The 26,209-nt window shown below is 41.5% G+C and overlaps 1 protein-coding gene across 4 annotated transcripts in view; it reads right to left on the reverse strand.

Annotated features, from left to right (window-relative positions):
• Positions 1-22,868, reverse strand: part of VEGFC (vascular endothelial growth factor C) — a 79,755-nt gene extending 56,887 nt beyond the window's left edge. Inside the window, exons 1-2 of one of the 4 annotated variants that reach the window (XM_079909297.1) lie at positions 18,108-19,385; positions 13,863-13,950 (exon numbers count right to left, since the gene is read on the reverse strand). Coding sequence is in view for 1 of the 4 variants with exons in the window: in XM_079909293.1 (XP_079765419.1) it covers positions 22,580-22,735 (156 nt within the window). In the remaining 3 variants the exon portion in view is untranslated. The other 3 variants (XM_079909293.1, XM_079909296.1, XM_079909295.1) reach the window with 3 other exon arrangements.
• Positions 22,869-26,209: the final 3,341 nt, after the last annotated feature.

Raw genomic sequence — 26,209 nt, forward strand, 5'->3', positions numbered from 1 at the left:
AAATTGACTAAAATTATGTGGCTTAACATATCTTTTGCATTTTTGATTTCTGAGATTAACTCTTTGGCACTACCATTTGCTAACAAAGCCAATTAAGACTGCCTGTACTGATAAACCCACGCACATAAGGTCACCTTATTTTTGATAAAGGAGGCAAGAGTATACAATAGAAAAAAGACAGCCTCTTCAATAAGTGATCGTGGAAAAACTGGACAGGTACATGTAAAAGAATGAAATTAGAACACTCCCTAACACCATACACAAAAATAAACTCAAAATGGATTGAAGACCTAAATGTAAGGCCAGACACTATAAACTATCAAACTCTTAGAGGAAAACATAGGCAGAACGCTCTATGACATACATCACTGCAAGATCCTTTTTGACCCACCTCCTAGAGAAATCGAAATAAAAACTAAACAAATGGGACCTAATGAAACTTCAAAGCTTTTGCACAGCAAAGGAAACCATAAACAAGACGAAAAGACAACCCTCAGAATGGGAGAAACTACTTGCAAATGACACAACTGACAAAGGATTAATCTCCAAAATTTACAAGCAGCTCATGCAGCTCAATATCAAAAAACAAACAGCCCAATCCAAAAATGGGAAGAAGACCTAAATAGACATTTCTACAAAGAAGATATACAGATTGCCAACAAACACATGAAAGGATGCTCAACATCACTAATCATTAGAAAAATGCAAATCAAAACCACAATGAGGTATCACCTCACACCAGTCAGAATAGCCATCATCAAAAAATCTACAAACAATAAATGCTGGAGAATGTGTGGAGAAAAGGGAACCCTCTTGCACTGTTGGTGGGAATGTAAACTGATATAGCTACTATGGAGAACAGTATGGAGGTCCCTTAAAAAACTAAAAATAGAACTACCATATGACCCAGCAATCCCACTACTGGGCATATACCCTGAGAAAACCATAATTCAAAAAGAGTCATGTACCAAAATGTTCATTGCAGCTCTATTTACAATAGCCAGGACATGGAACCAACCTAAGTGTCCATCAACAGATGAATGGATAAAGAAGATGTGGCACATATATACAATGGAATATTACTCAGCCATAAAAAGAAACGAAATCTGAGTTATTTGTAGTGAGGTGGATGGACCTAGAGTCTGTCATACAGAATGAAGTAAGTCAGAAAGAGAAAAACAAATACCGTATGCTAACACATATATATGGAATCTAAAAAACAATGGTTATGAAGAACCTAGGGGCAGGACAGTAATAAAGACGCAGATGTAGAGAATGGACTTGAGGACGCGGGGAGGGGGAAGGGTAAGCTGGGACGAAGTGAGAGAGTGGCATGGACATATATACACTACCAAATGTAAAACAGATAGCTAGTGGGAAGCGGCCGCATAGCACGGGGAGATCAGCTCGGTGCTTTGTGATCACCTAGAGGGGTGGGATAGGAAGAGTGGGAGGGAGACGCAGGAGGGAGAAGATATGGGGATATACGTATATTTATAGCTGATTCACTTTGTTATAAAGCAGCAACTAACACACCATTGTAAAGCAATTATACTCCAATAAAGATGTTTAAAAAAAAAAGACTGGGCTTCTCTGGCGGCGCAGTGGTTGAGAGTCCGCCTGCCGATGCAGGGGACACGGGTTCGCGCCCCGGTCCAGGAAGATCCCATATGCCGCGGAGCGGCTGGGCCCGTGAGCCATGGCCGCTGAGCCTGCGCGTCCGGAGCCTGTGCTCCGCAACGGGAGAGGCCACAACAGTGAGAGGCCCGCGTACCGCAAAAAAAAAAAAAAAAGACTGCATGTACTATTTTGTAGTCTAGAATGTACTTTCATGTCAATTGCCTAAATTGATTCTTACAACAAACTCCTGAGAGAGGCAAGAATATTATTATTGTCACTAGTTTCCAGATGATGAACTTAAAGCGAAGAGAAATTAAATGTTAACTGAGATCAAATAGAGAGTAATTAGGCAGAATTCCAAACCAGTTCTGTTTTCTCAAATTCCAAATTCTTTACAATGTTCAAAACACAGCATTTATCACCACATATATATTTGGAAATCGATATGATTTTTAAAATGCTGGTCAACGTTTTCTTTACTCGAAGTGACAGAAGCAGCTATGTGTTTGATTAGGTAGCCCATGATTTTCCCATTGCTGCTGGAGTAGATCACCACACACTGAGGTGCTGGTTCTATGCTGATTCCCAGAGTTCCGCAGTGGAATTAAACTCCAGATACTCACAGTGGTAGCTTCCTCGATTATGGGCCATTTACTGGGTCCTCTCCTATCCCGTCTTTTCTTATCATTTCCTTATCAGTGTACCCTGGGATCATCTCCCAAATAAACTCCTTGCCTCAAATCCCCATCTTAAAATCTACTTCTATGGAAGCCCAAATTAAGACACTCAGAAGTAACACGATGCCACTGATACACACATATTCATAGTTATATAAGAAAACTCCATACAAGTGAAAGCATAGTTTTCCAGGACATTGCCTGTATTTCATAAATCTGCAACTATGTATCATATGTCTTGGCACTATCCCATGGCCATCCCTAGAAGAGACCCTGGTTCTTCCATGTATTAGTCTTGACTGGCGTTTTCTGAGTGCTACCCCAGCCTTTGTAAGCTCATCCCACTGTCATCCAAACCCAGGGATAGCAGAGCCAAGGTAACTCATCTTCAGGTCCATTGTTACTGAATTGTATTTTAAATGCACTAGAAGAGTTTCCTGTTGATACGATTAGGGGACTTTCCAAAACACTAAGAAACTCCCACTGGAAGGACAATTTTCAGTGTTATGAAAATTATCTACCTTCGTGAAAGGGAGAACCAGTAAAAAGTCACAACTGAATTGTAAAAATTCATAAACACAGAAAAAGCTAAAATAATGTCTCATCAAAGTAAAAACTCAGTAACTATACTGTTCATTGAAATTTAGAATTGTCAGGATAAATATTCCTCAATTTATATTTAGAAATTAAATTTAATATGCCTCCTTTTGGAAAGACTTCTTACACCTGGTATTTGGGGGCTGAACCAATTCATTTAAGAGAGCGGGAGAAATAAAAGACACTTGTAGAAAAATCTAACCATTAGGATACTTTGAACATTATTTTAAAATGAGTGAAGCATATTGAAACAGTTCATACATGAAGATATCTGGGTTTGTTTGCTTTATTTTCACTTTACAATCTAAATGGTGACTTGAGTGCATATTTCTAACCCCATTCCTCCAAGATTCTCATTGAATGTAAGTATAGAGAGAGGGAGTTTTAATTGCATTAAAAAAGGGACAGAAGCTGAAAGAATTCAAAACTCTTACAGCTATATTTTTGGACCTAAAATATTCTATTTAACAGGAACTCATATATCCTCTAACAAAACCCTCCTCAACTCCTACTATGCGGTAATTTTCATTCATTTATAAGGCCGGAGATCAGAGAAAAATGATCAGCTGTGAAAGTATAAAACAGCTTCAAAAAATTCACCTTGAAAATTAGAATAAATGACTTTTTATAAAACTGTATAACATAGGAGATTATTTCAAAATATCACACTGTGTCCACAGAAAAGGGCCCCAAAAACCCTTTAAATGAGGAAAGCTGAAATTAAGATAAGCATCAAACTACTTAATTCAAAATTGCTAAAGGGGCACTCTGTGACAAAAAAATCAGTGAATTAAGAGATAATCCTTGCAGATTCTTTCAGAATTCAGAGGAAAGTGGTAAAATTATAAAAACAAGAAAAATTATAAAATTTCAAAACAATTCCAGGAGAATCAATACAGGAAATTGGAATTCCATACAAAAGAAGAGCTAGAGAAGAAGCATCATCTGAGGGACTAATATTAAAGAAAATAATGGTATCATCAACAATAGCTCCAAGTGCATGAAAGCTGTGGCAGAACTCTCACTTATTACCAGTCTGAGTACCAGTCACAATTTGTGAGAACTGAATAATATGCAGACACATCCCAATGAAATATTTAAACTCTAAGGATAAGAAAAGCTTTCTGTAATATGTAAACAAATAAAAATAAATAAAAAGAATCCCCCCAAACCTGGAAATAGAATAATGACACAGGTAAAATTCTATTGATATCTTATATTTCTCTTCCATAACATAAATGCCAAAGAGCAATTAAAGAACGTTTATAGAGTTTGTTCTTGTAGTTGGGGGTAGGGGGGTGGATGAAGTAGGGGATACTGTGTGCTATGAATTCTACTGCCTAGGATTTTGCCATTAATGTGTGAATAAAGCAGAACGAAATGATATCCTCATATGTATAAGGAATACAATCCACAGACTCCCACACTTTTTCCTGGCATTTGTTGAAAAGACATCATTCAGCTGACTCAAAACTAAATCAAAATAAAGCACTTACATTATAAAATAACTGATAGTGAGCTTGGAAATCATTTCACAGGGATCTGGGTTTACATACATCTCAAGGTAGTTGTAAATACATGTACAATATGGTTGTAAAAAGCACCGACATGTAAATTACATGTGAATGTAAATTATATGGGGTTGCATGTCTGTAAATTACATGTGCATGAAATACATGTGCAATGTGGTTGTAAACACTTATTCAATTTTTCATGAAGAAGAGATAAATGTAAAATATAATAAGATATTAAAATAATATGTCTTGATTCTCCAATTACATCACCAAAACTAGACATGCTTTTTGGAGAGGATGGATGCAGCAAATGTTTTGGATCTCTTTGCCAGAGAAATAAATTTTACTACTGGTATTGTCAGAGTAAAACAGATTAAGGTATTTTTTAAAACTTAAAAGGTAAACAGGAATATCACTGAAGAAGGCATACCTCTCCAATTACTAAAGAAAATATGTAAAGAAATAACCGTATTTACAGAGAAAAATGAAAATAGTTAACAGCAAGGAGGATACAAAACATAAGCAGAAATGCAGTCATTAAAATTCTTAAGGAATAGTTCAGGATATGAATAATAGTGAATATTATACTTTAAAAGTGGGCTATAAAATAATATTTTAAGCATGACTTTATTTTCTCTGAATATAGTTTGAGAATATATAGAGCAAAGCATGGCAGGTTCTGATGGTAATGTTACAGATAATTATTATTATTTATTTATTTATTTATTTATTTTTTATGGTACGCGGGCCTCTCACCGCTGCGGCCTTTTCCCGTTGCGGAGCACAGGCTCCGGTCGCGCAGGCTCAACGGCCATGGCTCACGGGCCCAGCCGCTCCGCGGCACGCGGGATCCTCCCAGACCGGGGCACGAACCCGCATCCCCTGCATCGGCAGGCGGACTCTCAACCACTGCGCCACCAGGGGAGCCCCTACAGATAATTATTTTAATATATTTCTGCTTTAAAAAAATTACCTATAAAGACCCTTATATTTTTTCTATATTTAGGAAAATAATTTAAAATAAAAGCTATTTTAACTGAATTGTATGCAGACATTTCAATTAGGTTACTAAGCAATGGGCTTTTCTCTAACAGTTACTGCCAAAGAATAAAAAATGTCTCCAGGCAAAACCATCTTTCAGTGCTTCGCAGGATTAATCTGACTTAATTATGTCTAGCTAAAATGTCTTCTGATGTTTTTAGGCTATACTGTCTATACATTTTTAATAAACATTTATAAGCCAACATACTAAAGGGTCCCTAGAGTAGCAGGTACCAAGGAGATGTAACAAGAATTCCACTTTGTAACAAACTTTTACTGTTTCCTTTTCTTGTCCAACACTTCACAAGTTTATTCCAGAAGTTTTCTCATACAACCTAAAGCTTCTGTGTGAAACACGGAATGGAAGAAAGAGCCCTTTCTCTGGCCATTTTTTCCCCCATGCATAGGCTTTCAAAAAGTCCTATTTATTCCCCAGAAACATGCCATTCATTAATAATCTGCTGATTCCAAACCAAAGAATTATATTTTAAAGAATTGAACACACACCACATTGAGGCAGCTCCAAGCAGCATCAATGTTGTTTAAGATGTCATTTAAGCTTATTATTACTCACAGTACCAGCACCAGCGGTTTGCACATGGTAAAATCACTCAAGGTCAGTGTAAAGAAGTCTGGAACCCTGCAAGCCCAGCCCAGAGAGCAAGGTCAGGGATCCTAGGAATTTAATGTGATTTGTTCCCTAAGGTGAAAATATTCTGTAGATTCCTGCCATTGATCTAATAAAAGCAAATGACAATCCAAAACAAACTAAAAAGTGTTATGATTACTGATCTTCTATGGAATTGTCCTAAATTTGCTAGAAAATTAAACAATACAATTGATAAGCAAATATATTTACCTCTTCTTGCTAAACCTTTTCCCTCAAATATCAGTGGGCATTCTAATATAAGTATCTTTAACCTAATATCCGTGCATATAAGAACAGCTGATATAAACTCTTTAGTGACATGTGCACATGTGAGTTTTCAGGAGAACAAATATACAGTTTTTGTAGGTGCTAACTAAAAAACAAATAAATCCCCCCAAAACTGTCACAGATTTATGAAGACTGTAGGATTTCTACTGTTGAATATTGCTTCAAGGACAACAATGAATTACTCTGTGTGTGTGTGTGTATACTCTTTGCCTTGGTCAATCTACTCCCCCGTGCACATTATATACAGCCCATGTAACACTAGAAAAATAAACATATACTTAGCACTTATGTTACTTGTATCTTATGGGACACAAAAATAAGACAAAGTGCATATAGGCTCCTCATAGGCAGGCGGAGAGATCCAAGGGGAGAAAGAAGGACATGGGAATATAAAATGAGATGACAGAGAGTACTAGAACTCATTCTGAATTGGAAGAAATCATTGTCTGAGAAGAAAATCTGGTCGGAGACAGAGAAAGTTTAGAAAGTGACAGGCAGTAGACCCAGCTGTCTCTGACCTGTTTATTAGCCTTATGTAGCATAAATTTATTCACTATGACTAAGCAATTTGCCATGCCTTTGGGCCAGCCACGCTCAGAGAGGAGTGAAAATCTTCTATTTCACCCTGTATCTGTGATTAAATTGCTCATGGCTGTGCGGTTGGCATCTGCACACTACAGCTGAGGTGAGAGGCAGACTCAGAACATGAGTCCTCGAGTCAGCAGGTCTTAAGGACAATCCTAAAATCTCTTATAAATTAGTTACTTACGTTTCTGACAGTTTGGTAGAACAGATTCTTTCTGATAAAGTGCATCCATCCATTTATCTTTCCATCTACTTATCTACACACACACATATATATACACGTGTGTGCGTGTGTGTGTGTGTCTCCATATATAGTGAAGATCTAATAAGAAAGTAAGCATTTTTAGGAAGCCAAAAATGAAGTGAAAGAGAAAAATGAGAGATTACATAAGCACTCAAGTTGTACTCACCCTGGGCAACAAATTCTTTATGTGCATTTTTTCCCATTAATCCTCACAAAAATCTTATGAAAAAAGTCTGATTTTCTGATTACAGATAAAACTGAACTTCCAGTGGGTAAGCATCTCAAACACAGTAAGTGGAATTTAAACCATGAGCCTATCCAAAAGCTTTGTTCCCTCAGTCACTAAGCCATGCTAACCTCACGATCATGACTCAGATGTGGCTTATTTAGTGAATTCCACTTCTAACCATGATGGAGCACCTTGTGACAAAACAATGCTCCTGCTGAGAATTAGAAAACAGGAGATAAAATTAAAAACAGCCAACACCTACTTGAAGACAAAACTGTAGAGGCATCCCAGGCTTCAGTGGCCGAGATCCTGGGTAGGAAAAAAAAAAACTCAAAGAAGTGAACTGACATTTTGAGGGCTACTTTTTCCCTCGGGTAATACGCCAGTCCATGGATGGGAAAGAGGCTGAGAGTCCAGGAAAAGGTCAAAGAGGTAAAAGAAAAAGGTGAGACTTCTGGCATTCTATCTGTCTGGCACACTTTCTACTCTGGATGGACAGGTAAAACACTAAAGTTTGAGGCTGCAGTAGTCAGGATTTGAGGGGCTCAGATCCTGGAGAGAAGGTAACACAAGAGACACAAGTCTGACACTTATGGTTTTCCTCTTGAGGCACTTGGCTTAATGTCTGAAGCGCCCAGGGCAAGAAGCAAAGTAACCACACAAAAATCTGAAAAGCACAAGGACGTTTTCAACAGTATCATGGTGCTGAGAAAACCAAAATCGGAGTTCAGGACCTGCCAAGGAAGAAGGACTGCATAAAGCCATAAGCTCTCAAATGGTTCTTCTGAATGACAACTCCCTAGCAATGTGGGTAAACCAGAGCAGAATGACCTTCACAAAGACTGGAGACAAGCCTCTGACTTGTGACTGACTTCAGTCACACTCTGACTGAATTGGAGTGATCTGTCCCCAATTTACCTGACTACCAGAGGATACCGGAAACCCTCTCTGGAAAAACAAACAAACAAAAAACCCAAACAGCATAATTCTGACAGTTATAATTTTTCATATACAATGTGAGACACTCAATAAAAAATTTCAACCATACTTACAAATAAGACTAAGAGGAAAAAAAAACCTAGAAAAAATAGACAATACAAATAAAACCACAGATGAGCCAGATATTGAAACAGGTATTGTAAAACATGGTGACTAGTATGTTTAAGAAAATGGAAGGCAAGATGAAGAATGTTTGCAAAGAAACTGAATTTATTAAAAAAATTGAAATTTGAGAACTGCAAAATATAATAACTAAAAATAGATCTCAGCAGATTGGACTGATAGTATTAGGGCAAAAGAGAGGACTAGTGAACTGGAATGTAAATCGGTAGAAAACATTCAGAGAAAACTAGAGAAAAAGCATAACAGACATAGACAACACAGAAAAGTGACACAGAGACACAGAGGGGACAGTGGAGAGTGCTAACATACATTCAATTGAAGGATAGAGACTGCAGGGCAGAAGAAATATTTGAAAAAATAATAGTCTAGAATTTTTCAAAGTAATAAAAAAAACCCAAGCTATAAATTCAAGAACTGCTATGAACTCCGAGCAGATTAAATACAAAGGAAGCTACACCTAAACGTGTAACAGAACTACTTAAATCCAAGACAGAAAAACCTTAAAAGCCAACAATGAAAATCATTTCTTGTTCAAAGAAGTGATAATAAGATTGGTCAGAAGATGATGCAAAAAATCTTTAGAGTATGGAAAGAAAATAAATGCCGACCTAGAATACTTGACCCAGAAAAACAGACAATAAAATACAAAAAAAAAATCCCTTTCCAATAGCTTCAGAAATGTCAAATACCTAGGTACCAACAAGGAAGATGTGCAAGGCCTCTATGCAAAAGGAAAACTTAAAATGTTTTAATATTATTTGAGAGAAATTTTAAAAGACCTAAAAGGCGGCTCAATATTGCTAACATGCCAGTTTTCCCCAAATCAATCTTTAGATTCAATGCAATAATCCCACCATATACTGTCAAGGCGATATTAAAGGACAAATCAGAAGTATTCGTGCCATGCATTAAGTTTTTCTATGAAACTACAGAATTTAGGACAGTGTGATACTGATGCAAGACAAGCAGAGTGAAATATAAAACAGGGAGTCCAGAAAAAAACTGTATACGTATAGAGAGATCACTGATGGCAAGAATAACACTGCAGAGCAGTGGGAAAGACACTGAGATACTTAGACATCTAAGTGGAAACAATCCTGATTCATACTCTCCTCCCTATACAAATATCAATTCCAGGTTGATTATAAATCTAAACATGAAAGGTAAAGCAATAAAGCTTCTATAAGACTATCATCATGACACTGAATAGACGAAGATTTCTTAAACAAGATATGAAAAGCCATAAAGGAAAAAGAAACACCACTCTACATTAAGGAAAAAGAGGGAACCACTCACTCTACATTAAAATTTAAAAGTTCCAGTCATTAAAAAAAGAAAAAAACAAAAACGAAAAAATAAAAACAAGGCCAGTAGGAGATGGAAGAAGATATGTGTCATGTATGTATCTTACAAAAATCTGGGGTCCAAATCATGTAAAGAAATTCTAAAAAATCAATTTAAAAAAGATATATAGCCAAAGAAAAAAATGAGCAAAATACTTAAACAGGCATTTGAGAAAAGAGAATATTCAAACGGGCAAAAAACTTATAAGCAGATCTCCAGCCTCATTAGTCACTCTGGAAAGGCAAAACAAAACCACAATGAAAAATCATTATGGAACCACCAGAATCGCTAAAATGGAAAAGGCTAACAAAACCGAGTGTTTGACTAGGACGTGAACAAAAAATAGGTTGGGATATATATTCCCCTCACTTCCTGCCTGCCTCGCCGTAGACACGAAAGTGTGTGCATTCCACGGTTCCAGAGCCTGTTGGGCAGCCCCTCTGCCATGGTGCCCCGCAATTTCCAGGGTTGGTAACACCATTCCCTTCATCCTGGCCCTGCAAGAATAGGATGGTTAGGACTTCCCGCCACTGCTGGTCTCTGGGGGCTTCATAAAAACCTACAGTTCTATAAAACAGACCACTCATTAAGTTCTTTTCAACTAAAACATTTGCAGGACCCTGACTGCTATTCCTTTGCAGAGATTTTGCCTTTTAGTTTGTGTAAAATAGGGAGCTATTCTAAGGCCTTAAATAAGAGACGGATGTAACATGACTTACAGTGCAAAAGCGTTAGTGCGTCTGCTCTGTTGAGAATACTCCACGAGGTGGCTGAGGGTAGACCCAGTGGGACTAGTGGGCAGACCATGCTGTGATCCCCTGAGAGACAATGGCGGCTCAGGTGAGAGAAGTGGCAGAAGCCACGTGTAGAAGTGGTTCGATTATTCTTTGAAGGCTTAGCCACCAGGACTGGATTCCCTGATGAATTTGGATACGAGGTAGGAAAGAAGTAAGCCAAGGATGACTCCACGGATTGTGACTTGACCAATTAAGGAAATTTGTCACCCTGACTGAGTTAGGGCAGGCTGTGGAAAGAGCAAATTTCACCAGGGGTGGAGGAGATCAGAAGTGTGGAAATGCCAAACAGAAAGTGGAAGAGTGAATTGGTTATATCTTCTAAACTTCAGAAGAGAGATCTGGACTGAAGACCCAATTTGGGGGCTATTTACTACCATGGGACTGGGTTACACCACCAAGGGAGTGAGTGGTTGTCAGTAAGAACAGAGGACACGGCGGGGAATCCCTGGGCACTTCAATATTAAAAATTCTAGAAGAAAAACAACCAGCAGTGGAGGTCAAGAAAGAGAACCACTGAGTCAAAGAAAACCAAGAGAGACAGCGTATCAAGAAAAGGAAAGATCAACTATTGCGAATGTTGCCAAGTCAAGTAGTAGGACACACTGTATACATTTAAAATTTTCTGCATATTCTGATGTTTTGACAACTCAAAATTTAAACACCTTTCTGGTTGGGGAAAGACTGCCGCTCTGAGGCTGGCCAGTTCTTAGAAGCGCTCAGCTGGGAGCATGCCTTTGATAGACAAACTAACCCATCCAGAGCCTGGCCTTCTCTTCTGGCCCAAACACTCCAGGAAGCAATGTTCCTCTGCCTTAACCATCCCAGGGCCAGGTACCAGGCAACGACGGACCGCCCCTCTAGCTTAGTGCCACTGAAATTATTCAAACTCCCCAATTCCTAACTGTCCAAGCTGCCCTGCCTCGCCTTTCCCTGGGAAACCCCAAGGAAGGCTGTATGTAGTCTCAGCTTTCCCCCTCGCTCTTGCTTTCTGCCTCTTCACCAAAACCTCCCCTGGCGACCCGTTCCTCCGGGTATGATAGACTTTGCTTTCTTGAGCCTCTCTTGTGGCCACACCTGACTGACCACTGCATAAAAGAGCACAGAACAAGGAGTTCTAACCGTCGTACACGGGCTTTGGCAATGGGGAGGTCACAGCTATGCTGAAAAGAGCAATGTGTTATTCATATGTTATTAAAATGTATTGAGCTAGCAGATATTACATTAATAAATGGATATTTAGGTGAACTTTATTCCATCTGTGGACCTTGAATCAAAAAACCTCAGGTAGGGACTCTGAAGACAAGAGTGGGGATCCCACTGATGCATTGAATGACTTTGACAGGCCCTCGACGGAGAACTAATGTTCTACCAGTAGCTAACGCGAGACAGCGTTTCACGTGAGTTTACAATGCTGTAAGGTACACACTCTTTCCCCCAGTTTAGAGTTGAGAAACTGACTCCGAAGTGTTAAGATCATACACCTCCCAAGTGCAGTGCTAAATTCAAATACAGTTCCCACCCCAAAGTCCATGCTGTTTCCACTATCCTATGCACTCTAAAAATAAAATAAAATGGAATATTTAAAGAAGGCATACTTGAATTATCTGGGAATCAAACCTGGGCCCCTGCATTCCCTGAAAATCCTACTTCCTGGTAACCCTACACACTGAAACTTCCAATTGTAGATGGAAAATATTTAGAAACGTTAAACGAACAAAAACCAAGTTAACTTCTCTTCCCAGCTACCTAATGATTTCAATCAGTATGACTGCTTAAAATGAAGAGGCCATGTTAAACAGAACTTTATATTAGTAAAAGTCTTTCTAAATATACTTAGCAAGTATATTCGGCTGCTCATAAAGTCTCTCTGAAGACTTGACAAGTCATTTCCAACGCAAAAGGGTAAATCCTAACATTACCAACGTTGTTATTGTGGAAACACTTTAAGATATTAGTCACTAGAATGATTTTCTAAATATATTTAGCAGGTTTAGTTGGCTACATATGAAGTCTCTTATCAAACCTGACATGTTATTTCCAGCGACCTGAATAGGCTATTTCCCTGAGGAAGCAGAGTGGAATAAATTCTCAATGCAGACTTGCCAAACAGAGAATAAAAATAGTATCTAACATATACTCAACTTTGAAATTATGTATTTCTATTATTGTGTCCTCTGGACCACTGCCCCTGAAAAACTAACTGAGCTCCTATTTGAGCAACAAATACCCTGCCAAGCTGGTCTGAAGTGATCAGGATAAAGAGTTCAATAACCGTTACGAGAATTCCACGGCAGCTGTCACGCACGAAGGTCTGGCTTTTCTGAATGACGAGCACCTTCTCCTCTGCCTCCCCTCCACCTTCAGAGTAGCCGATTGTGACGTGATCTCTAGGTACATACCCATTCCTTCTCTCCCTCTGCCCTAACACACTCTCATCGTTCATTCACATGAAAGTGCAAATCACCAATGAACGTGCAAAACTTAACTTTTCTCAAGAAAATGCACTTAAAAAACAAAAGAATCAGCGCTGGGCATCCAATAATTAAATTCTAATGGAGACTACTTTGAAACATCAGCACGTATGAAAATTGCCCCTAAGGCAGATTAGGAAGAATAATTCAAACCATTAAGGATAAATAATCCAGTTGCAGGGGGAAAAGTTTAAGATAACATAAACTGGTCCAATCTTATTAGTGTATCAGATGATGATCTATGGAAATTAAACAAGGTAAGTACTTGAACTTTAAACACTCATAATAGTCATTTCCTTCTCTGTTCGAAATGTCTTTTCATGTCAAATTCCCATTACATTTGATACACGGTCTGCGTACTGGAAAAAAAAATGTGTTTAACACATAGGTTTACAAATTTGAATAACAAAATCAATATGGCAAAATATTAAAGGTAATGAAGAAATAACAGAGAACTGTGCCCAAGGGCTCCATGAGCATCAGACATGCACTGAGTACACGCTTATGAGCTTCCGTTTCCCATTTTCCTTCTCAGTAAATGTATAAGACACGTGAAGAGGTGCAGGCAGAAACCACAGAACACACGTGAAGATTCTTCTATCTGGTAGTAAGACTGTGGACACTCCACCTGGGAGAAGTAACCCCTGCTTTTCCTTTGTGAGGACAACCCAGCTGAATCTGTACCTGGTGTTTTATTGGTAGTGTGAAGAAATTTTAATCATCCATCTCCCTCTTATGCGTACTTTTTTTGCCATTCTCACAAGCTGGTGATCTGAAAATCAACACAGTAAGGTCAGGATTATCTGTTATCAGAGTAGCCTGTGATCTGACAATAGTTGTCCCTCACTTTGCACACGGACACTGGAAGTCTCCACAAACACCAAATTCGTCTCACAAAAGTTACAGCTCAGTGACAGGAAAAAGTGAGCATGTTGGCTGAAGAAAGTCCTATTACAGTTAAGCATTAAGCAAGGGAGATGAATCCATTAGAAAGAAGTCAAGTAAAATTAGAAAATTTTCTCTTTCCAACCTCACACAAAATACAGAGTAAAAGGAAAACCAACACCAATATTAAAAAATTTAAATTAAAAATGTTATATTTGCTTGATTTGGTATTGATTTTTCTTACACAGAAATCTACATAACTTGAATATTTTTCGAGGGTACTAGCTTTCCCAAGTTTTCCCCTTCTGTTACTACACCTACTTTTGACACAACAAAATTAGTAAGTTTAAATTCTCATGTTCTACAGATGTTTCAGGTAAAAACTCTCTCTCCAAACTAAACTTGAAATCTTTTGAACAGTCAAAAGGTCTTACATAATAACATTCATATAACTTAAAATTTAATCCTTCAATAACATTAATCTTTCACATGAGTATACAAGGAAGGCACTAAGTTTGCAAGCATGAGAAAAAAGTGAGAAATCTGTGGGAGAAAGAAAACAAAATTAGAAACCATATTGATACAATGTTACAAACCAAACACAGGCTACTCAAAATCCATTCTCCTTTTCTTCCACATAAAGGGAGTTCCAATCTTGTTCGAAGTTGCCTGTGCTTTATTTCTCAGCTTCTCTTGCAGCTAGGGATGGCCAAAAGACAGTTTTGTCCAATAAGAATAAGTGCAAATCTACTACAGATTTCAAGATAGCCTTTGCTTTCCTGTTAAGGCACCAGATTCCTGTCTCCTAATTCCTCCTTCCTTGAAATCAGACATAATGCTGGAGAGGAATTAGTCTTGTTGCAACTTTGGGGGAGAATGTGTGGGAGAGTCTGGGACACTGATAGCCAAAGAGAGCTTCACATGGCACCAGCCCTTAACTCCACTGGCACGAAAAATAAACTCAAATTTGCTTAAGACACTGAAGTTAGATTCTTGTTACATACAACCAAATCCCATTTCAAATGCTATTCTTGAAGTAGTTGGTGAGATCACCAGAGGCTGAAATAAAATTCTTTAATGGTGGGGTCACAGCTATAAAAAACAAAAACACCTCCCAAGCATCAAAGAACAGAAGTAAAGGAGAAGCCTTGGGGGAAAGGAGGCAAAAGAGAGAAGAAAACATAAATTTTTAAAACGTGCAGAAGTGACTGCACATAGCAGAGGTGGTAAATAATGGTCGCAGAAAGGGCAATGGAAGAATGCAGTAATTCTTGTTTTCATTATAGCTGAGTCATTAAAATGAAGTTATGTATAGTATACTTTAATCAACGTGATAAATTTGAGTTTTTATACTTAAAACTGCTAACTTTTCGGGAGTCCAGAAAATTCACTTATGAAGATAACCTTATTTCTTTAGAACATTGAATAAATGGCAAATGCCTTTAAAAATAAAATCAGTAATACATAATATTCCCTTCTGTTTCCCGTGAAGCTCTGGGCTCTCCAGCCGAAGGGGTCTGCTCCCAGTTGCCCAAAAACCCCCTGACCGCAGTGGCATTACTAGCCTCTGTACTCTGCTCTCACACTCCAATATCTGAAATACCCCTCCCTCCCTCCCTTCTGTAACCGGCATCTACCCGTTTTTCACAGCTGACTCAACATCACCCCACCTTTCCCATGACTGCCCATGCATACCCCAGAAGCCTAGCCAACGACTTGTGGTAAAGCAGGAGACTCTTACCAAAAAAATCCCTTATACTGTCTGCGTTTATAGTTGAACTCATTTCTGGTATTTTTAATGAGTAAGTTTCTTGATTCCTGTCATAGACAGGAATCACTCACTCTACATTTTTTTGTATCACTCACTGCATTGTAATTTCCTGCTTAGAACTGAAGCTGCCGCTAGTGAGACTTAATTAAAATGCCCCTGAATCGAAGTAGATTTAACTATGAGAATCTGGAGTGAAAAGTACATAAATCTTGTTCTAATGGGTAAAATGGAGGTAAGGGTGTCCACAGGGCCTCCTTCTTGAGTCCTTCAATTTCCCTTCCAGGCTGTCACTGAGGCAACAGGTGACTGAGGAAGGAAGCCCTTTGGAAAAGAACAGCTCTCCAGTCCAATCCCTTACCATAAGCCCTGGGGATTGCATGAACTTCAGATCCCAGAATTTTCAAGAAACCCAGTCCATATACATTTAAATTCTCTCCCAACCCCCAGAAAGGTCTATGGCAGCATCTCATAAATACATCACTATTTCTTCAATGAAGTTCAGATATATCCAAACTTAAGAGGATAAATAAAGACTATAAATAGCCTTATGTCAGATCAGATCAAGGTATAGCACCAAATAATTTACGAAAATGAGGTTTGGGGTTTCAGAATTGCAGAAAAGGAATCATCAGGAATCCCTTCTAACATCTGATAGCTACTAGGGTGCTATCAGTACCAGGAAAGGGTAAGAATCCACCGGCAAAAGGTATTTTAATTTAAGGCGCCTATTTGATTCTATCATGGATGCGCAATAAAGAGAATTAAATCAACACAACTTCTTCTCTCTCCAACAGTGAAACTAGGAACTCTGAAAAAACAGTAAATCAGTTGAGGGCTGGAAGCACCTGAGTAATCTGCCTGAGTAAATTTCAGAAGAAACGATTACACTGACAAATCTAAAATATTTACAGTAAATTTTAGCGTCACATTATAAATCAAATGAACTATTACCTCTTATTGTTTAAAGTTCTCTGCTACACTAGTATTTCTAATGTGAAAAATTAATGATACCTTAATTCACAACTTGTACAAATCTGAAGTGACAAATATGTGTTTTGCAACAAAAAGTAGGCCTGTGTAGTACTTAGAGAATGCTTTTATGCGCCAGGAATGATGTAACAGGTGAAAGGGGGGACAAGGTAATGTTTAGACGTTGGAGGAAGTATCATGCCTCTGCAACTAAAGTCTGTTCTTTCCAAATCCAATTAATCCTGAGAGGTCACTTGACAGAGTAAGATCACAATGCTTCACAGAAGTCATATTACTGCAACTTAGAAAAACTGTTCAATTATCGTCAGGAGGCCTCGTTAGGCCTCTAGCTCTGCAGCCATTCTTGCAACAGTACCATGGATTAGGCCAGTTATGATCCATCTTTAATCAGAGGGCACCATATGGTGAACCCTGGAAGAAAGTCCAGGTTTCTTTCAGATTGTTCCATTGTGGGGAATGTGGCCGAAATAAAAGTAATGAGGGGGTCCTCGCTGTACAGCAATACTTCTCTCTGCCCCCTTGCACACTGCTACAGCTTACAGGAGGAAGGGAGTATGGACAGTGGGTCTCTTTAGCAAAGCCCAAAGGCTCAAACCCATTACCACGCTTTTCTAAAATACATGCTGCAAAAGTTTTTCAAAAAGAAAAAAGCTCTGTTCTTGCTCCTGGTTGAGTCACTTGAGTCTTAGATGCGTCATCTTTAATACAATATAATAACATCCATCTCTGGGGGATGTAGCGAAAAACAAAATGAAATTAACTTACAGATACTCAGGACATTACAGTTATAACCTAATTATGTCAGACTCAGAGCCTCTAACATGAATTGATGCAGAGTGAGGTAAAGAGAGGGAGAGGGTTCAAAGGTTTCCACTTTCACAAACATTTCACATGTCCCTAATACTGAACTTCTTTTCTAAAGATTGATGGTTGGTTACTGTGAAAAAGTATGGGTATCTGAAGTACATCAGAGAAATATCATGAAGCAAGAAGCAGCACAGAGCAGGCTGCAAGTAAATGATTAAGAATTACAGCCACATTTATGGCCTATTTTATTTGAATAAAATTTACCTTCTCATTTCTAATGCAGGGTAATAGGATATGCACACTGGTAATTTTCCTTTCAGGATTGTAATAATACTTGTCAAGAGCTCAAACGGTTCCTGAAAGTTTAAGTCCTACTGATGCTAGACAGTTATTTTCCTTTTATGGGATGTAAATTTGTAAAGCTTATTTTACTTCTCCAAAGAGTCTTAAGTCTAGTAAAATCTTAAGTGACTTACGGAATAATGCCTTTAGCTTCCAGCATACATCAATGGAAACCAGTCTCTTCTATTCTCTGTAGTGTCGTAGTCCTACAAGTAGGACCAACATTTTCCTATGGTTAAAATACTGATGCCAAGGTTAATTTCTCCCACTCCCTCACTTTTCATATTAATCAGTCACCAGATCTATGGGTTCTTCCTCTGTAACATCTCTTTCTTCTGTCTCCACTGTCCTCACTCTGCTCTATTTGTCACTTCCCTTCTAGACTATTACTGCTGCCTCTCAACTAGATCAGGCCCCCAGCAGAAGTCTGTCGGACCTCTAATCAATCCCATAAATGATTTCCGATAGCCTTACTACCTATGTCTTTCAGGTGCTTAAATCATGAATAACCCTCCAAGACTCACAGCAAGACTCAGAGTATTCAAATTCCTTAAACTGATTCAGGCCATATACACTGTGATCTCCATCCACCTTGAAAGCTTATTCTTATTTAAGAGTCTTCACTGTTACTCTATATAACCCCTCGGCTGCCATCAAACACTTCTACTTGCCCTCTCACTTCCTCACTCCATCCAAGACCTGAAAGGGATGTTTGATGTAGTCATCTGCTGGAAATTCCTATCCAAGTTACAGCTCAAGTTCTGCCCTAAGTCAAGGCACCCAGACCAACTAGGCCACATGGATGACTCTCTTGCCCAAACCTGAGGACACAGACAATGCTCTGGTACTCTTCTTCCAATAATTCACAGTATTTTTGTGCTTCAGGCTTTATTTTTCCTACCTGAGTTGCAAGCTCCTTGAAGAGAGGAAAATGGCTTCTGTCTTTTAAGATGCCCCATCCCTAACAGATTATCCTGCAAACACAAAAACTATGTAATGAATATGATAAAACCAATGAAATTAGTCATCGTTACACACCAGAGATACTGAGTGTAAGACTGTCACTGCGCATGAGAATGACTTAGGATGCTAGTTAAAAATGTATGTTCCTAGACCCAAGTCCAGAGACTGCTTGTTCTCAGGTAAGGAAAAAATAAAAAATTAAAGACCTGTAGGGAGTTCAGATGCAGTTAGCACAAAGATGGTATTTTGAGAAACACTGCCACTGATTACTTTGAAGCAGTAAATAAAAAAATAAAACAAATACAAAAGTGTGCAGAATTACAAATGATGAGAAAGAAAATAAGGCATGTTACAAAATAGTTGCCATCATTAGGAAGTTTTTTTTGTGATAGTCACCATAAACCATATGCACTCTTACTATGTTAATTGAAAATAGCTATTCTCATTAAAGCAACTAGTGTTAATACTAAGCTAATTAGTTTTTTGCATTTAAACTATAAATTTAGGGATATTTAAAGTTATTTATGTAATACAGAAAATTAGGTAAGTTACATTTGTCTATGTAATAATATTTGATCTTTTTTTTTTTTTTCCTTGCGGTACACGGGCCTCCCACTGTTGCGGCCTCTCCCGTTGCGCAGCACAGGCTCCAGACGCGCAGGCTCAGCGGCCTTGGCTCGCGGGCCCAGCCGCTCCTCAGCCTGTGGGATCTTCCCAGACCGGGGCACGAACCCGTGTCCCCTGCATCGGCAGGCGGACTCTCAACCACTGCGCCACCAGGGAAGCCCTGATCTTTTTGATCATTCACTTAATTGACACAAGATTGTAAATCTTTAAGCTTTCTTTTGTTGAGTTCAATCTTTATTAACAAAGGCATTTGCAATGTAAGATATGCTCTCCTTGCATTTATTACTCTAACAACCTGTAAGGATCTAGGTATTTAAACTCCCAGTCCAACCCACCTTTTGGAATAAAAGCATATTTCATGATATGAAGTAATGAAGTAACTCCTCCTTTTGTTAATCATAAACCAACCTTTCTCTTAAAACCACACTCAACTCCAACCAACCACAGTGAACTGGTTGGTTCTCAGGTAAGGAAAAAAAAAAAAAACTCTACCTAATCTCACGTTGGCAAATGATTGTAGTTAGTAATCCAGTGCTTTTTCTAGGTTTTGCAGGTTTCTTTAGTTTGATGATAATTTTAAATATTTCCTCTTTTATCCCCATCATGTGTGGTTAATTTTAATTATATAATTAGGCAATACTTTGCTTGCCTTACTTTTCTGATGTTGACTTGCTTGCACTAACATCCTTGGGAAAAACACTTCAGAAGTTTTTAGTAAGTCTACAACCATGAATAATTAGAAAGAGGAACCTAATAACAGTAAATATAGGTCTAGAAACAAGGAGATCTGGCTTCCATTTGTGATTTTACCTCCAATTTTCTGTATGGCTTTGGGGATGAGGTGAAGAAGGGTATGGCTAACATTGGTTCACAGCCTGTGAGCTGTTTTCTATTTTATTTTAATATTAAAAAACACTTCTGAAGCGTAAATTACCAAAAATCTGCATTTATTGGGGATTATGTATATCTAGCATCTTCTATTAACCTTCCTCTAATCTCTTCTTGGGGTTTATGTAAAGCACAGAAAATTAACAATCAGCGCCCGTCCAGGGCTTACGTCCAAATGAGGGACTAGTCTTGTCCACTAGGGAGAGACATGGAGTCTTTGGACCACGTGTCTTGGACTTTTCCCGGCAAGGACACAGCAGTTCGCCACAGGCATTAATGACACATGCCCTCTCAGGCTGCTACTCAACCACTGGGGAACACTTCGGTGCGGGAGTCACACTGCCTTGTGGTCTGTGGAACTCAGAGCCTTAGAACGAAGTGCTGTCACGTGTGGAAAAGCGTCCATACCGCACACAGAGTTATCAACCCATACTCACCATACAGAATATATAAGAGACAGTCAAATATGAAAAGCCAACAAGAATGCACAAAGATTCTCATGGCAAAGGGAAACTCTCATTACATCACCAATGAAGACAATTTTGAAAACTAAAAACACATTAACTTTTACCCTCTAGCCACACAGACGTAAACATAGGCACAGACGGGCCCATCCATCCATTCAGGATCCACCCAGCAGGCAGCGACTCTCACACAGGCTCTGGGCTTATCCGGACAGGCTGCTCATTTCACCTCCTATTTCACGCTTTCTTGCCGTAAACCAAAGTGAGTTAACATAGGCAATAGGGAGGAGTTGCCTTCCTAAGTCATACTTCGAATAAATCGTTGGAGGAAACAAAGTGAATCGATACCATGAAATCCAAGGCATTTAAATTACAGGAAGTGTTAGTGGGTCTAAGGTTACATTTTTGTGGCATTTGAGGATAGGAAGACTTTCTCAGGGCAATAATTACACCAATGTAAATATCTGTGTTGAAAATTATTTCACAATGCACATAGAGCGCTCTTTTCTGAACTTTCATGTATATGTTTCTACTTCATAGTTTTTTCCCCCCTTGATCCCACAATTGAAATTCCAATATTTCAATTTTTTCCCAAAACTTAAACACAAAGGTATTTTGGTTTTTCAAAACTCAGTCTTCTCAGTCTTACAGCGTATTTCAAAATAAAACCGGGAAGGCAATTTAATTTGCACACATTCGATAGATGCTAATCAATAAAGTCCACTCAACGGTGGCAACTGCACACCCCTGGCCCTTCACTTGCCGTCAGGTGAAATAAAGTGCTGCAATCTAGTTCCAGCCAGGGGTACTGCCAGTGTGTGAACCGACACTTCCAGTCTTCTGTGGAATATATAACTTCTTCAGGTATTTAAGAACTCTTCTAAGCATACTCTCCATCCTTAGGTCAGTTCTGAACTTTTAAGGTAAATAGATACTCTTTCAGGAGATGAAGGGAGAAGCGGGCACCAATACGATACGACACTTGAAAATCCCAATGTCTCAACAGTCTCCTGGCAACATTTTTTAGGCAAAGAGTTAAACATCGCATTTAAAAAACCAACAAGGAAATCCACCTTACTTTTCAGTACCTGACGACCAAACTTCAGAAACGCAGCGTTTACTAAGTTGAAAAGCCATGCGTGATGGTGATGGGAGATCCTGTTGCATCTCCAGCTCGACCAACTGCTCCGAGTGAATCTGCAGTCTGAGGCCCTCAAGCCCGGTTACTAAATGCCATATCGGAGGAATTCTCCAGGAAAGCAAGCCTCGGAGGGCTGCTCACCCAAGCCCGGGAGCCGCTGGAGTCCCGCTAACCTGCCAGGTTAGATCAGAGCCCTCCCGACGGCTTGAACTCGGGCTCTCCCCGCGCCGGGTTCCAGGCGCGCTCGGCGCACCGGCGGGGGCCGCCCTCCGGCGGCTGCACGATCGCTGTCACCAGCCACCTTCCGGACCCTTCGCTCGCCTAACTTGCTGTCCTATTTTCCATGAAAACCTTCCTCCCAGAAACCCTACCCTCAGCGCTGTAACTGTGGAGCCCAGGCACACAAGGTGAAACACGAACCCGCCCTCTGCGCCCGTTCCGGGTCCTCAGCGACCCGAAGCCCCCGCGGCTCGACCCCGAAGCCCCCGCGGCTCGACCCCACAGCGCGCGGGCGCGCACCCACCTTGGCTTCGCCCGCGTCCGGCTCCGCGTCCGAGAAGCCGAGTCCCGACTCGAAGGCGGCGGCGGCGGCGGCGGCGGCGGGCGCCCGGCGCGGACCCTGGAGCAGCGCGGCGGCGAACAGGGAACACGCCAGAGAGAAGAAGCCCAGCAAGTGCATGGTGGACGGGCCGCGAGCGCGCGGGGCCGGGCGCCCCGGCGAGGCTGCCTCGCGGCTCGGCCCTGTCCGCGAGGGCCGCCCGGGGACCCCGCGGAGCCGCGGCGGCGGGAGCGGGTCCGGGCTCGGCGCTCCCGACGCTGCGAGCCGCTCTCCCGTCCAGCGCCCGCGAAGCGACGGGGTCAGGGCAGAGCCTCACAGGAAACCGGACATCCGAGCGCCCGAGGCCGCGGCCCGCGAGGCGAGGCGAGTTGAGGCGAGGGCGCGGGAGGACGGCGCCCCGCTCGGCGGCTCGGCGCGCGCCTCGGGGAGCGAGGGGGGCAGACCGAGACGCCCCGCGAGGCTCGGGCCCTGCGGCGCCCCCGGAGCCCGCGTGCCCCCGCCCTCCCCTTCCCCGCGGCGGGGCGAGCCGGGCGGCCGGGCGGCGGGAGCGGCGGCGAGGCCGGGGAGCGCGGGGCGCGGGGCTGCGCGGCGGCGGGCGCAGGGGCAGGGCATGGCTGACGCGCCCTCTGCCTGCGCTTATGTGAGAGAAAGCGGCCGAGGGAGGGAGCGTGCCGAGCCCGGCCGCCCTCCCCTCGCCCTTTCCTCGGAAGCGGCTCCCCGCGCTCCGGGTCGCGCCGCCCCCCGCCCCTCCCCCGCCCCTCCCCCCTCCCGCTCGCGGAAAGCGGCCCGGGGCGCTGGCGACTCGGGGGCTCGGGGGCGGTGGCCCCGCGCCGGGCACGGTGGGCGCGGTAGCCGGGAGGTGGCTCGGGAGGACCGAGCCCGCCCTTTGTCCTCGGCAGCCAGGGGCTCCGGTCCGAGTCCCGGCAGCCCGGCCCTGGCAGTCCCGCTCGAGGGGTGGAAGGAGCCCCGGATTCCAGAAGGGGCGAGAGAAAGTCAACCCCGGGGGGAGACCCCGCCGGGGCCCGGGAACCCCCGCCCGTTGGGCCACGCGGGGGCCCGGGGCAGCCGAATGAGGGCAGGCCGTGTGGGGAAGGCCCGGGAGCGCAGACTCGGGGCAGATGCGGAAGGAGCAACTGGCTCCTCACGGAGAAGCTTAGGGGCGGCGTTGGCTTTCAGTGAGAAAGGGGGTGACGGAGAGACACGTGTTAAGCACGCTGTCGTCGGAAGCGACATTTGCCGAAGGCGACAGCATCTCCTGGTTGGCAAGGCACCCCGGGGCCGGTTGCCCGGGGTGGAGAGACTTTCCCATCTGAGGTAACGCGCTGCAGGTTCTGAAACTCCCCTCCCCCCGGTTTACTTGAAGCCTCGGTACCGCCTGGGACGGGAGCCCCCGCTCTGCGCGCCTGTCCATTGCCCGTTTGACGGTCAGCATCGCTGCGAAGTGCTTCCTCCCATCTGTCCGTTGCTCTGACTTCTGGACTTTACACCGCAAAGCGACTCTAACTTCCATATGTGAGTTCTTCACATACTTTGAAAGTATCTGTCGTGTTCTCCCTACGCTCTATTCCTCCCCCCCGCCCCTTTTTAAAGACAGCTCCAAGTTCCCTCATCCACCATGATCTAGTTCTCCATGTTCTTCAGACAGTATACGCCCCAGAACGTGACTCAGTACTGAAAGGGTTCCTGCAAGCCTGCAGAAAGGGTCTTCCTTGTCCAGACATCATACATTTGCTGATGCCGCCTTGGATGGAGTTTATTTGCTGGCAGCCAAATCAGTGTTGACTCACACTACGTTGAAAGTCAGCTGAATTCCTCAAAAATGTTTCACCTGTACTACTGTTTAGTCACGTCCACATTACCCTACATCTGTGAAGTTGGTTTACTGTGCTCAAGCTCTGAGCTTCGTTGTTTCTCTTGGTCAGGTGCTGTCCTCTCAGAGCGAGTCCATCATCATAGCTTGTTGAGGTGTTCGAGGATGCTGGCGCTCTCAGGGTAGCAGTGTTCCCGCTGTCTTCCTGCTATCTGCCTGTTTGATTAATTTGCCGTATTTGTCTTCAGAGACCGATAAAGCCCTGCAAAGGGAAGAGCTAAGGACAGATCTGGGTGGGATTCAAGTAGACGCTGGAGCTTCCTTTAAACCATTCCCTATTCCAGTGGTTCTCAGCTTTGCGCCTGGAATACCAAAAGGAGACTTCACAAACACGCATGCCTGAGTGCCCCGTAAGAGATTCTGCTTGATTGGCCTGGGGTAAGATGTGAGCTTCAGGATCCTGACAGGCAACCAAGCTGAGAATCTCAGGTGTTTCCACCACTCCTGGAGTCTAGCATAGGGTGAGGACTGTGAAATCAGCAGAATCAGAATGTGTCATATTGAGTATATTATTTGTTTTCTTTGAAATACAGCAGTAAGCACATACAGACTTTTTCTTTTCCTCTCAAAAATGTTATCTTCCTACTACAGTTATTATTTTAAGTAAAGGAAATCCTGCAAAAAGTGTACCTGAGTGGGGAGAAAGAAAAAATCCCAGGAAACAGTCCTGCGTTAGTTGTTTCAGGGCTTGTTTCTTTGTTTGTTTGTATGTTTTGGTGTTGCCTGCTTACCCCCCAGAAAATGTTTCCTACCACCAGCACACTCTGATGCATAAGAAGGGCCTTTTTCCTGGTTTGTGAGTCCAGCACTAGCTTCATACAGGACCTATTTAATAACCGGGCTTCTAAAACGATGATTTTTCAAAGAGTGTTCCTCAGAGGAAGGAAATTGAGGAAGGGGACTTAGGGAGCAGGGCTCCTCTTGTCCTCTCCCCAGACCCCAGCCAGAGGGACACCTCTTGTCTGTCTTATGTATTGGGTTTCTGTTTTATTTGAAGGCACATAATGATAATACTGTATTCGTTCTGTGTCCTCCAGTATCCATTCGGACCATCTTCTTTAGTTCATTTATTTCTGATTTCAGTTATTCTGCCCTCTTGCTTCTTTAATTTTACTTTGTTGCTGTATTTTAAACTTCTTTAGTTGAATTCTTAGACTGGTTTTCTTTTGTCTTTCTATTTTCTGATGAACATATTTTAAAAATATGTTTCCATCTAAATTCTGCTTTACCTGTATATTTGCCACTTTGGCCTGTTGTGCTTTCTTTGCTGAACAGTTGTAAATTTATCTTAATTTCCTTATGATTTTTTTCTTTACCTGAAAAGTTATTTTATTTTCTTTTTCTAGTTTACAGACTGATGGAATTTTTGTTATTAATTTTAAATTTTATTATATTTAGTTGTATTATAGATTATGTTGATTTTAGAAATGCATTGAGGCTTTCTTTGTGACTTTGTACATGGTCAGTTACTGGAACTCATTCTCTGTGCGCTCTCTTTGTTGGATATTGAGTTTGAGCTTATTAATTATAGTATTCAAATCTTGTTTGGAAGTGACTTGTTAAAATCTCCAGTTATAATTATTGACTTTATTTTCTGGTTCTAACTCTAATTCTTTCAGTTATTTCTTTATATAATTTGATTCTATATTGCTAAGTCCGGGAGGTTCATGATGACTGTATCTTTTTGATATAATTTTCCTTTTACTAGTGTATAATGTCCATTT

The sequence above is a fragment of the Stenella coeruleoalba genome (genome assembly GCF_951394435.1).
Source record: "Stenella coeruleoalba genome assembly, chromosome: 21".
NCBI classification, from domain to species: Eukaryota; Metazoa; Chordata; class Mammalia; order Artiodactyla; family Delphinidae; genus Stenella; species Stenella coeruleoalba.